Source organism: Paroedura picta, chromosome 14 (genome assembly GCF_049243985.1).
Source record: "Paroedura picta isolate Pp20150507F chromosome 14, Ppicta_v3.0, whole genome shotgun sequence".
Classification (NCBI taxonomy): domain Eukaryota; kingdom Metazoa; phylum Chordata; class Lepidosauria; order Squamata; family Gekkonidae; genus Paroedura; species Paroedura picta.
The window spans coordinates 12539233-12553072 of record NC_135382.1 but is presented as its reverse complement, the minus strand read 5'-3'; the positions used below and the strand labels follow the sequence as shown (position 1 = coordinate 12553072).

At 49.8% G+C, this 13840-nt stretch overlaps 1 protein-coding gene across 1 annotated transcript in view; it reads left to right on the top strand.

Moving 5' to 3' along the window:
- DIAPH1 (diaphanous related formin 1) overlaps positions 1-13840 on the top strand; it is a 112962-nt gene that overhangs the window by 79585 nt on the left and 19537 nt on the right. The window contains exons 19-26 of the mRNA XM_077310851.1: positions 1657-1752; positions 2708-2802; positions 4592-4693; positions 9627-9866; positions 10216-10345; positions 11449-11574; positions 12695-12858; positions 13130-13265. Coding sequence (XP_077166966.1) covers positions 1657-1752; positions 2708-2802; positions 4592-4693; positions 9627-9866; positions 10216-10345; positions 11449-11574; positions 12695-12858; positions 13130-13265 — 1089 coding nt within the window. The remainder of the gene's footprint in view (positions 1-1656; positions 1753-2707; positions 2803-4591; positions 4694-9626; positions 9867-10215; positions 10346-11448; positions 11575-12694; positions 12859-13129; positions 13266-13840) is intronic.

Below are 13840 nucleotides of genomic sequence, written 5' to 3'. Positions count from 1 at the left end.
ACAGCGGTCCCCAACATTTATGAGCTTGTGGGCCCTGTTGGGATTTTGACACAACTTGGTGGGGACAGGCCCAGAATGGCTGCTGCAGGAAGTGGAGCCAGCCACAAAATGGCTGCCCCAGCTTACCCTCAGCCACGCAGTAAAGATCCGGGTGCCGTGGCGGCAGATGCTGCCTCGGCAACACATTTGAAAATCTGCAAAGCCAGTCAGATCTCCATTGGCCAATCAAAATGCTAGCTGGGCAAAAGTCTCACAGAGGCCATTTCCTCATTAGGAGACCAACCTTGTTCTAGCCTCACTTTGGATTTCCTGTGGATGTTGCGAGTCGACTCCAGCCTTTCTGCTTTGGGGCTTTCCTTCCCTCATTTCCCAGACTGAAAATTCATGACATGCTTTCTGCACCGAGTCCGACGGAGGCAGCCTCCCATCACGCTTGGCTCCCTTCCTCTTTTCCAAAATTGTTTTTTGCAAAATAGTGCCTGCTTGCCCCTTTGTTTGTGTTGTGCCCCTTAAGCCCTCCATTCTGTGCCCTTGATCGCATTTCCTCCTCCCCCCCAAAATCTCCTGAATGTATTTTTTGTAAACCCTGGGTTATAATGTTATAACATTGCTGTGTAAGACTTAAAGACTGCAAGATTCCTTTCTTTAAAATTTAAGAAACATCATTGTAACATGATCACCCTTTAAAAAAAAGGCATATTTTTTGAAAGAGGGGGGAGGACAGTGACGAGAAAAGGGGTGTTCCCAAACAACTCAAAGTGACAGGGGCAGGGAAAACCCCAATTGTATGCCTTTCCCCATTGGGCCACCCCGAGATAGACCCCCTTAGACCCCACTTGAAAAGATGAAATCTGGGTTTTGGGGGATTCCTTTGCTGTGGGGCAGGTGAGAGGGAAATTCAGGACTGGCCTGAAGAAGCATATTTTAGTGCACAAACACACAAAAAAGTCGAGCCTTTAAAAATGCAAATCCAAACAATATTGGTTGTGCGGAAACGGTCCTAATCCCATTTTCTGGAAGTACTTGTTGGGTTCCAGGAAAGGTGCTGAAGGGTGCCATGGTGCATGTGGGCATCACATGGGGGAGCCCAGAGTAGTCCGTATTGACCCAGATGAACCAGTGGTCTTTATTCAGTGTAAGGCAGCTTCATGGGTTCGTGTACCACTGCCAAGGAATTTGGGGTGGGGAGGTCATTGTTCATACCCTCAGTATGATCAGCAGGTTTTGGAAGCATCCTATGGAGATATTTTGTGCTGGGCCCAATCTGGTAGATCTGGGAAGAACTACAGGCCCTGTTGGATTTGTCAGCTTTCCACAGGGCCTGCAAGACGGAGCTCTTCCACCAGGCATATGGTTGCGGCCATGGTGGGGTCCCGGAGTTACGAACGGAGGATCCCTTAGTGTTGGCTAGATCGGGAACCTCGCTCCCAATGAGAGAGCTTTTGATCACAAGTTAGACAGGACATCGCCATCTTTAATGTTTAATGTTAATGTTTTAAAGGGGCTTTTTAGCGGTTTTACTGATTTTTATTGTTTTACTGTGAACCGCCGCAAGCCGGGTTGAGAGCAGCGGTATACAAATTATAAAATAAATAAATAAATAAAAGTCAAGGGGTTTCTCTTGAGGCTGACATTTTGCATCCCTTTGACCCACAGCAAAAAAACAGCAGGAGAATGGAGAGGAGAAGACCCAGTCCAAGAAGAAGGTCAAAGAGCTGCGGGTGCTGGATTCAAAGAACGCCCAGAATCTTTGTGAGTAGTGCTAGCTGCAGCACAGGAGTCTGCAGCATTTTGCAGTGGAAGAGCCAAACTGCGTTCAAATTCAGAACAAGAGACCAACAGAAAACCAGCACGAAAAAGCCAATTTGCAGTTACTGAAACTGTACGCCTTAACCAGTACAGCTGACTTGTTGATTAATAAGCCAGGAAGTTTCTGCAGCTCTAACATGGGTTTTTGCGAGTCATTTATTAGGAAGGAGCACACGCTAGGTCTTGCATCAAACATGCACAGGACTTCCCTGCATGCTGTTTTGTGCTCTGGCAAAAAAAAAATCTGCCCTTTGATTGCTGACAACTGTTCCCCTCTATAATTTTCCCTTTTGTAAAGCATCTCTAAGAATCTGTTGAGGTCCCCTAAAAATCTTCATGTATTTGGTCGTTCTAGCATCCCACCTTCCCCTACCCGTTTTGATTACCGTTTTTTAAGAACTGTGTCTGGGGTTGGTGTGACCCACACTTGGCTCTAGAGCCAGGGGTGGCCAAACTGTGGCTCTCTAGGTGTCCATGGACTACAGTTCCCATGAGCCGCTGCCAGCATGTGCTCATGGGAATTGTAATCCATGGACACTTGGAGAGCCACAGTTTGACCACCCCTGGCCTATGTCTATTGACCCTCCTCTAGCAATTGCTCCTGATTCTCGGGCAAAGCTCTGAGTTTAGTTGAAAGGCCTAGAGCAGGGGTAGTCAACCTGTGGTCCTCCAGATGTTCATGGACTACAATTCCCATGAGCCCCTGCCAGCAAACGCTGGCAGGGGCTCATTGGAATTGTAGTCCATGAACATCTGGAGGACCACAGGTTGACTACCCCTGGCCTAGAGAACAAAGACCAGGGGGTGGGGGTGGGGGTGGAGTCAAGCTGTGCAGCCCAAGGCTCTGGACATGAGGCTGTTCCCACAGATTTACTTTGCTTCTCTGTGAACTTGGCAGCCATTTTCTTGGGCTCCTTCCGCATGCCCTATGAGGAGATCAAGAGCGTCATCCTGGAAGTGAACGAAGCGGTACTGACTGAGTCCATGGTGCAGGTGAGCACAGGCCGAAGCTTGCATGCATGTTCTTCTTGGGGTGAGCAGGCCTTGCGGAATGCGTTACTCCCTCCACCCCCCTGCCCTGCTTCAAATGCATCTTGTTTTTGCTGGCTACCTTAGATGAGAAAAGTGGATTTTTTAACCTCTTCAGTTGACCCCATGCTTTCCATCTCTTTCCTCTCCATCATACTCTGAGGCCAGCTGTTCTCTGACAGTCGTATGACAAAAAGATGGGAAACCAGCAGGGAAGGGGATAGGACTGGACATGCCACCTGCCCCCCTGAGCCCTTTACACGAAACCAGGGCAGTCTCAGAGAGAAACTAGCTCCTGGTCTTTAATCAGGATCTCTCAGTAATTAATCAAGTATGTTTTGCAGAAAGGATCTGCCTCTTGCTGACCACTTTAATCTCTAGCTAAAATGTTTTCCTTGCATGACTCAGTAGAGATCGGTGGAGAGCTACTTCTGACAACCCCGGCTCCAAGAGGCTGCCCTTAACACACTGCCTCCTGCCCCAAGACTTCTCCGCTTTCTTTTTCTAGAAGCATTTCCAGGACATGGAACTCCATCTGCCTTGCAAGCTGGACAGCATGCCACCCCATCCTCCTTTTCCAAGGCCAGAAAAAGGGAGTCTTTTGTCTCTTGTTCAAGCCCGTCATATAACTAAAGCCAGACTCTGCCCCCCCCCCCAAGAGTTACTGTCTTCTCCAAGGCCTTGGTGCTGTGCCGTTGCTAGAACCCCTTCTGCCACAGTGGCACATGGATCTGGCCTTCCCTTGAATTTGTGTTTTTGAATTTTTGACTGCCCAGATGCTTATTTTGGGACCCCCCCTCCCAAGGAGCTGTATGTTTACTTACAATCTCTTTGCTGCCCTGCCCCAACGAACGTGTATTGCCCTAGATATGTGGATGCTTGAAATATTTATTTCTGAATGTTGATATTCTCTAATATTTGGCCTGGATGCTGGATGCTCTTATGGTTGCTTGACTGTATCTGCCATTCCACTGTATTTGGTTCTGCCATATTCCAGGCAAATTTTCTTAGCAGCCTTCACCACTATGGTTGTCTGTCAGCCCCTTGAGCCGGGTCTAAGACAGTTTGCAGCCCCTCTAGCACAGGAGAGGCACCAGAGGAAGGTTTTCTTCCAGATCAGGGGTAGTCAAACTGCGGCCCTCCAGATGTCCATGGACTACAATTCCCAGAAGCCCCTGCCAGCATTCGCTGGCAGGGGCTTCTGGGAATTGTAGTCCATGGACATCTGGAGGGCCGCAGTTTGACTACCCCTGTTCTAGATGCTCAGGCTTCTCCCAAGAGAATTTGGACCAGACTTAAAAGTGGGCCTCACTCTCACCAACAGGTGTCCAACACTACCAGCCTAAGCAGGTTTACTCAGAATTCAGCTCATGCCTATTCAATAGGAATTACTTCCAGAACATATTCTTAGGATGGTGTTGCAGGATACGCAGGTTTCCTTGATCACACACAATAGCCAAGGAGCTGGTGGACGGGGGTCAGATTAGTGAGTTTCCTCTGGTGCAGAAGAAGATGCTTGTGTTGAAATTCCTGCCACAATTGATGTTTCAGATTCTGCCCATGGATACAGAAGCCTGAAACATGGGTGTCCTTTTCCTTGAGGTACTTTCCCTTTCTTTGAGGGGGGAGAGGATCCACTGTCCTTTGCGGTATACTTAACGCATGTCCTTTGCAGGCAGAGCCGGAGCGTCTTTTTCCCCTGACAAGCAGCTGCAGGTTAACTAATGGCGGCATCCCTTTATTCCTCTCTCAGAACCTCATTAAGTTAATGCCAGAACCGGACAAGCTGAAGATGATTGCCGAAATGAAGGAAGAGTACAGTGAGCTGGCGGAGCCCGAACAGTTCGGAGTGGTGGTGAGTGTCCTCCCCCCAGAGTGTAGGAAGCAGATCGAGAGGCACGCCTCCTTCCAGGGAGCAGAAAGGAAATAGGAGGGGTAGGACCCAGTGAAGGACCAGACGCAAAGCAAGTCATAGGGCACTGGGATACCAGTATGGTGTATCAAATGTTACAATAAATAGACTTGAAAGGAGTCTTCAGACTTCTTTAATGTGCAGAATATTAAACAGATCCCAACACGTTTTGCTGTGTAGCTTTTTCAAGGGACATCAATTTCAGTGTTTTCAACAGGAAACTTCCATTTAGAGAACCAATCTCTTAACAGAGAGTAATACTGTTACAACAACTGCTACTCCTAGATTAAGGCGCTCCAGAGAGCAGCAGCTGCATTTCCACATGCAAGGCGGCATGGTGGGTTGGCTCATTTCCTTTCTCAGTTGTGGGCCAAAAAAGAAGAGCTCTTTTTTTTACACCCCACTTTTCACTCTCCGAAGGAGCCCCAAAGCAGCTTACAAACACTTTTCCTTTCCTCTTCCCACAACAGACACCACGTGATGGGTAGGTGGGGCTGAGAAAGCTCTAACAGAACTGCTCTGCGAGAACAGCTCTGGCAGCATGTAGGGGAGTGTGGTCATTAAACAAGTTCTCCTGAGTCTGCAGCTCTTAACTGCTACACCACACTGGCTCTGTAACCCCTTCTGTCTTTGTCTGAGGGGGAGGAGGTTGTCTCTTGCTTCCCCCATCAATGGGCCTTGTGCAGAGGGGAGATGCAATGCTTTAAGGAACCATAGCCAGTGCTTCTGCCAGAGGATTGGCCATACCGGGGTGGGGGGGCAGCTGGGTAGGCTGTTCCAACCCACTGTGATCCTCTCCCAAGGACTGCCTGTGAGGTTCCCTTCAACATTCCCAATAAGCAGAATTTGTTTAAGAAAATCTCTTTATTCAGAAACAAGCATAGCAAGACATCTCCAGTGGCTACATTCCTCCTTTTCAATTCCACATTCGGGTGCAAAAACTCCTGCAGACACCTCCTCCTGTTCCTTCACACGCAAAAGCAGCCAGACACCACATCCACGCCAGGACTCCAAGGACACAGAGATAACCAAGCAGATGTAGTGCCTGCCCCTCCTGACACAACGGCAGATACCAGCCCTGCATCCCCCACTTTCTGAACCCTCTTTGAACCCCTCCCAGCCACTGCAGAACTAAGCTAGCTCTTGATGCAAAAAAGGACTACATGGAGTCACAGTAGTCATGGCTAAAACAGACAGACAAGACAAACAGACAGACAGATGGCTTTGACACTGCCTGCCCTATGAGAGAAAGGGAAGCTGTACAGGGCAGGCATATCCCAGAGCCTCCCTAAGAAATGGCCCGGTTGCAGGGAAACGGGCTGGGCTTCCCCAGGCAGGAAGGGATGGAGCTAAAGGCACCCTGACTCTCCCTTCTCATCTGAGACCAGCCCAGGGCATTGCAACGTGAGGCCGGCCCCGGATCTCAACCCTCCTGAGTCCCCTCAGCTCCACAGCACCCTTCATCTCCCATCCCGTGGCCTCTTTGCTAGCGTGGACCCATTGGTGGCATCGCAGGGTAGCTTTAAGACACCATCACCTAATAAGAACTCATTAGTAGTTCCTGAGCCCCAAAGTGAGATCCCAAAGAATCGGAATGCAGACTCCCAACAATGCCTTTTATTAAGACCAACCAAACAACACGTCACGGTGTGTCAGCTTTCTGCTTCACTAGAACCCTTTATCACGAACCGTGGGCTGGTCCGACTGACCCTAGGAGACCCCCTCATATAGAACTGCTCCATACAGATGTGGTGCAAAGAAATCAGTCTTCATCGAGGGATTCATGGGGTACAACAAGGTAGAGCTTGGCAGTAGCAGGAGCATTGACAGGGACAAGTAAAGGCAGCCCCCTCAGGTCTCTCTATATAGGGGGCTAGCTTGAGTGAGAGAAGCTGTTCTCATACAGGCGGCTTTTGATGTAAGAGGCACGACTTCAGGAGACACTTGGTCTGCGCCCTCTGCCATTCCTGGCAGTAAATTTCCAACCCTTACCATGTGAACCAAGATTCAAATGAGTAGCTGAAGTAGCACAATAAAATCAGAGTCCAATAGCACCTTTAAGAATAAATCTTTGTTGGTCTTAAAGGTGCCATGTGAACCAAGGACAGTGATAGATAAGGGAGAATATTCTACAGCAGGGGAGATCAACTGTGGGATGGAAGGGGAGGAGGGAGGTACAGAAAGAAAACAGGATTGTGAAGTCAGGTAGGGGTGAACGACCTGCTGGCCTGTTGAGCCTCTAAATCAACAATCCCGAGTGGGCTATGAGGGTGATTATAACATCTTTCAGGCTGGCTACTGCAAGGACTGTGCAGATTTATAGAAACTTTAGTTTGGCAACACAATCAAGCATAAATGACCAAAGAAGCGGTTTTTATTTCCTCTTTGAATCTCGATGTGCAATGAAATTAATCCAGGGGGAAATATTCACAAATGGATCCACCAAGCAATGCTGGTTCCACCAAAGATTGTTTTTCAACAGTAAAGCCTCAAGACAATACCTGCCTTAGCACTTTTACGGCCATTATACAAAGAAGATCCTGTTGACAAAACAAATAACAAATATACATTAGATTAATAAACTGAACCCTCTGTAGAAATCTCCCTACCTTCTCAGTTCTCTCAGGCATCGTGTCAACAAAAAGGGTATTATTATTATTATTATTATTATTATTATTATTATTATTATTATTATTATTATTATTATTATTATTATTATTATTATTCAACATATCCCGCCACCCACAGCAAGCCATCTCATGGGGGGTTACATAATAAGCCCAAATAAAATACAATCCCCATTAAAAACCCATTAAAACCATCATCCATACAGTTTACAATTCACGGTGGTAACAGACACCTCTCTCCCAACCACTGCAGCTACCCAGGGTGCCATGGGGATACTTAAGCCAACTGCCACCAGCCGATGATCTAAGAACATGGTGGCCGTGTCTCCTTAGGGGAGTCTTATTGAATCAGAGGGATTGGTGCTCTCATCTATAAGGCACCCGATATAAAATTTCCATTGAGATTCAGAAAAGGTGCGATAAAACATCGCATGACCTGAAGTCTCTCTATCGCCAGCACCACACGGACATAGTCTAGCTCCCACAGGCGTCCCCCGGAATCTGCCTTCCAAAAGTGCTGAAGGAACTCCATTAAACCTTGCTCTGCAATACTCTGTGCAGATTCTCTGGGCAATACGAAGAATTTCTAGATCTGAAATGGAACCAGGTTCAATTTGGCTGCTTTTTAATTCTTTCCTGCTGAAGCGACCAAACTGAGGTACTTTTAATGGCATCATACATCAAGATTCAAACAGGAAATAAAAAGGACTTCTTTCTTCATTTAAGTTTTATTGTATACATAGAAGATATTGGCCAGGCACAGATCATTGGTTCCTTTCTGTCGTACCTGGTTTCCGTGTGCTTCCGTACTGTCCGTATTGAAGGTATCCACGGGTAGCCATTTTGTGGCTTCACCCACTATGTTGTGGCAAAGCTGCCAGCAGACTGAAACTGGTTGGTGATCCCCAGTGTAAGAAGAGAGGGGACAGTTCCTCACTGTGAGAGTTCTGGTCATGCTGTCTCAAATGATGCTGGTTTCAAGTTGCACCCGCCTCTTTTGGGCAAAACACAATAAAACCATTAAGCTCCGCAGGCATTAATGGATCCCACCAGTTGTCTTAGGATTGCCCTAAAGCAGCAAGATTTAAAATCCTTTTTTCAGAAGCCGTCAAAAAAATTAAGTAGCTGGTCTGTTTCTTCAGGAGAGCATGGGAAGGTTATGAGCATTGCTGCTGTGTGAGAGAGAATGAAAGCCTTGGCCACAAACAAGCAGCTGCTGCCAAACGCTCAGGGCTCCAGGAGAGCTTGGCTGAACCCCCCTTGCAGGGGAGGGGTCATGGCTCAGCAATAGAGCATCTGCTTGGAATGCAGTGAAGGCTCCAGGTTCAACCCCCGCCATCTTCAGGGGCAGGATACAGCACTGGGTGGTGTGAAAGACACCAGAACAGGGGTAGTCAAACTGCGGCCCTCCAGATGTCCATGGACTACAATTCCCATGAGCCCCTGCCAGCGGATGCTGGCAGGGGCTCTTGGGAATTGTAGTCCATGGACATCTGGAGGGCCGCAGTTTGACTACCCTTGCACTAGAAAACGACTACCAGTCTGATCAGACAATACTGACCATGTTGGACCAATGGTCTGATTCAGTAGACGGCAGCTTCCTGGGCGTGTCCATTTAGGTATGACTGGCTTGTGACTCACAACGACGTCCCACTTTGCGGTCTCTGGGGCTGATGTGGGGCTCCATGCGTCCCCCATATTGGCCACAGGAAGTCGGGGACCAGATTCAGATCTAATGTTCTAATGGAGCCAGTCCTTTAAAGTCCAGCTAAGCATTTTTCAGTCCCACCTCTTGCTTGTGAAGCTCCCGGTCAGCAGCGCTGGTCCCTCTGCTTCCGATTCATTGGACCGGTGCCGAAACGTTTCCTCAGTGTAGGATGCTCCAGGCACGAGATGGAGAAAGGCAGATGCTGCATTTGCTTCTTATAGGGCGGTTTCCATAGAGTAGTGTCTGCTTTCCCCCATTGTTTCTGGAAGGTGAGAGCTGAAAGAAGACGCCTGCCTTCGGTGGGTCCTTTTCACGTTATCTAGGGAGGGTTGTTGGGAGCAGAGCTTCTTTTTGGCATTCTGCTGTGGTCTTTGTCCAACAGCATCTGTCTTCCACAGGCCGGGCCTTCCGGAGGCCACCATCCCTGGTCAGCGGCATCTCTCTCCTTTCCCTCCTCTTCAGACTGCCTTGGTTCCTTCCGGTTGCCCTCCCCCCTGCCCCTGTGTGTGTGACCGTGTGTTCTGTCCCCTTCCCTTCTCAGATGAGTTCCGTTCCCCGCCTGAGGCCCCGTCTCAATGCCATCCTCTTCAAGCTCCAGTTTAACGAACAGGTGGAAAACATCAAGCCGGAGATTGTCGCGGTGACAGCGGCCTGCGAGGAAGTCCGCAAGAGCGAGAGCTTCTCCAACCTCCTCACCATCATTCTCTTGGTGGGCAACTACATGAACGCGGGCTCCATGAACGCCGGGGCCTTTGGTTTCAACATCAGCTTCCTCTGCAAGGTGCGTCCTTGGGGCCAAGCAGGACCTCGCCTTCTGTTCATCTCTCTCATGCAGGAGTGAATCATAGAATCATAGCGTTGGATTCCTGCATTCTGCAGGGGATTGGACTAGATGACCCTGGAGGTCCGTTCCAACTCTATGATTCCATGAAGGGCCATACAGATCATCTAGTCCAACCCTCTGCTCAATCCAGGGCCAAAAGTATCCATGCTAAGTAGCTGTCCAGCCGCTGCTGAAAGGCAGCCAGTGACAGGGAGCTCGCCACTGGGAGGGGAGATAGGAACAGCCAGTGGTGCTCTTTGTGTCGAGCAAGGTTCATGTTGCCCCCCCCCCCACCTTCTTCCCCCAGCTCCGAGACACGAAGTCTGCCGATCAGAAGATGACCTTGCTGCACTTCTTAGCCGACATCTGTGAGCTGAAGTATCCTGATGTGTTGAAGTTCCCCGATGAACTCATCCACGTGGAGAAGGCGGGTCAAGGTATCCCAGTGGCATGTGGGCGGTGGGGGGTTGTGCAGGCTACTTCCAAGGGGGTTTAGGTGAGTGATTTGACTCTCAGTTGGCTTGAGCCAGAACCAGACTGGTTGTTTGTGCAGAAGTCGAAGAGGGGCAGCGTCTAACCTGGAGAATCGGGTTCGATTCCCCACTCCTCCTCCACATGCAGCCACCTGGGTGACCTCTGGCAAGTCACCGTGCTCTCAGAGCTCTCTCAGCCCCACTGACCTCACAGGGTGCTTGTTATGGGGAGAGGAAGGGAAGTTGATTCTAAGACACTTTGAGACTCCTTCAGGCTGCAGAAAGCCGTGTCTCTTCTTCCAAGTCTCCTTGTAGTCTGCATGCAGCTCACCAAAAGTGAGGAGAAAAGTCATCTAATCTCTCTGAGACAAATGGCAGGAAAAAATTCATCATGTCCTTGGTTCCTTCCAGTGATGGTGATGGGGTGGGTTGACGCCCACCCCCACCCCCCAGCCATCCAGGGAACTTGCTTGTCTCTTCATTAGCCACTAGCTTTCCAATTAAGTATGGGTCATGACGATTAGTCCTTGGAGCAGGCAAGTCCAGTGGAATGCTGTGTGGTTTTTATGCCAAGCAGATGCGGCATAACCGATTAAAAGGCTTCCCTCTGAATTGGGAAGTCCCTGGTTTGACTCTTGCTTCTGCTACAAACTTATGAGTTGTCCCTGGAGAGCCGAATCAGTGCCCTCCCCCCTAACCTCGATCCCCAGCTGGAGTAAGGAGACGATAATGCTGAGGTCCTTTCCTGCCAGTCAGGGCTGCATCAAGGTAATGGATGTGATGGGCTCTGGAAACTATAAAAGCATTAATGATTTTTTAATCTCGCATTTGCTTTGAGCACTCTCAATAATAGGGGTTTGACCCCTCCTCCTTATGAACGGGGTGGGGTAGGTCTTTGCTGGGCTCAAAGAGTGTTGCGCTTCCGGCCCCCTCGTCTGCAGGGGCTACCGAGAGATCTGCCCTGTGGTTTTAGCTCCACGAGTGTCACCAGAGCTTCACCCACCGAGAAGATGGGGCTTTTCTCATTACTTTATCTGTGTTCTCTCCCCTCCCCCCCACAAACCCAGTTTCTGGTGAGAATCTGCGGAAAAATCTGGACCTAATGAAGAAGCAGATTTCAGACGTGCGGCGTGACGTTGCCGACTTCCCCAGTGCCACGGAGGAGAAGGATAAATTTGTGGAGAAAATGACCATATCCTTTAAGAAAGAGCTGAACTACTAGGGCAGGGGTAGTCAAACTGCGGCCCTCCAGATGTCCATGGACTACAATTCCCATGAGCCCCTGCCAGCATTCGCTGGCAGGGGCTCATGGGAATTGTAGTCCATGGACATCTGGAGGGCCGCAGTTTGACTACCCCTGTACTAGGGTGTCCTGATTAACATATTGTGGAAGAAGGGGTCCACAGGCACACGTGAGTCCAGTGGCATCCTTGGCTGTTCTGTGAGCTCCCCATCTCACTCACGCCTCTTCCTGCTGTGGGCAAGTTAAAGCCCAGTTACCTGCAGCCAGGCACTTCGCTTCGACTTCTGCTGCTTGGCTGCGATTGTGCCATGAGTCGCAGGCCTTCGTCTCTGGGGGTCCCTGTTTTCAGGTTATAACAGCAGACTTCTTTCCTCGTGGCTCTTAGTAAATGATTGCTGTTAAGTTCTGATGAAGCTGCATCTTCCTCAGCGCAGAGACTTCCTTTTCAGAGGATACTGCCAGATGTGTAGGCCCTTGACGCATGCTGTGGCCAGTTCTGGGCCCAGATTTTGACATTGTTTTATAGCCTTTTCTTCTTCCCAAGTCCTCAGCGTGGCTACCAGATTGTCCCGAGTCAGTCTTCCCTCTAGACGGCTTGTTGGGCCAAATCTGCTTTGCTTTAGTTGCTTCAGACGATTGGCTGGCCACTAAGATGGTCCAGATGCACAAGAGATTCTCTGTAGGAGTGTGCAGATGGGAACCAGAGAAGCTTCCTGAGTACATGGTAGGAGGAGAATGATGCGTTCAGTAGATATGGGGCTAGCGAGCGGATGGCTGGTTTCCCTGGGCTCTAATGTAGATTATGAGGACAGCCGGGGATGGCAGGTTCCCGGGTTTGGGAAGCCAGGAGCTGAGAAAAGAAAGACAGCTGCCCTGGAAGCCGGTGTCCCTGGTCCTACTCTTGAGAAGAGGACTGTGGGACAGCCCAGCTGCGGGTGGCTGCAGCCAGAGGAGGGTGCTTGGGCTGTCCAGAAGGGATCTGTTGAGCCAGACAGAGAGCCCAGGGGAGTCGCTTGGGTTTCTGCCTCTTGCTTTACAACCACCTGTTGGCCTTTGACTGGCACTCCACAGCTTTGTTAAGGAGGCCGAAGAGCAATACGAGAAGCTGCGGATGATGCACTCCAACATGGAGAACCTCTATAAAGAATTAGGCCAATACTTCCTTTTTGATACCAATAAGAATTTGATCGAGGAGTTCTTCACCAATCTGCACAATTTCCGAAACATGTTTCTGGTGAGTCTCTCCCCCTCTCCCTCCCTGGTCCTCGGTCCACTTAGCCCAGCATGTGGTTCCAGTGATGGGTGACCAGCTTGTGAGCAGTGCATGATGGGAGAGCACTTTCCCCTTGTGCGTGTGCTCCGTCAGTCCCTAATCCCTGGCCCTCTAGGCCTGGGAGCCTCCCTATCCTATCCCCGGTGGACCTTTGGAGGGATGCTTTCTTCAGAGGGGGCTACCCGGCCCTTCCCAAGGCCAGGGTTGCTGAGTTGCTCCATCTTCTTTTCAGCAAGCCTTAAAGGAGAACCAGAAGCGGCGCGAGACGGAGGAGAAGATGCGGCGGGCTAAGCTGGCCAAAGAAAAGGCAGAAAAGGAACGCCAGGAGAAGCAACAGAAGAGAGAGCAGCTGATTGACATGAATGCAGGTACCGTAGAACAGCTGGCCGGTCGGGATGGGGAGGAGGCCTCCGTGCGGATCAGGAAAGAGCTTGACGCCTCCGTACAGAGGGAAAGGCATTCGCAGAGGTGGCCTTTCTAGCAGTGGAGATGGAAGGAGGCTACAGTTGTGTGAACTCTGTCTTAGAGGTCCCAAGGGCCAGGCAGGGTGGCTTTAAAGGAGCCCTGATGAACTAGGCCACAGGGGGGTGGGGGGTGGGCTAGTCTTGAAAGGTGTCGGAGATGCCTCCAGGGAGTTTGCCCTTTGGTTCTCTATTAGGGCCCTTTGGTTTTTCTGGGACTCCTAAATCCTAGCCGAAGGCTTCTCTTTTTTATTTCTTCTTCGGAAAAATACATCTGCTTTTCTCATCCTGTTGCTCATGCCAGGGGGCAGCTGCTCTAGGTCAGTCCTGTCCTCTCCTTGGCAGGGTTCAGGTTCTTTTATTTATTTAGATTTATATACCGCCCTCCCCGAAGGCTCTTGAAGTGGGCTGGCCATCAGTCCACAGATGGAGCTTTCTGTGCTTTAATTTATTTTTTAAAAGCTCCTGTCTGAGCCTGCCCA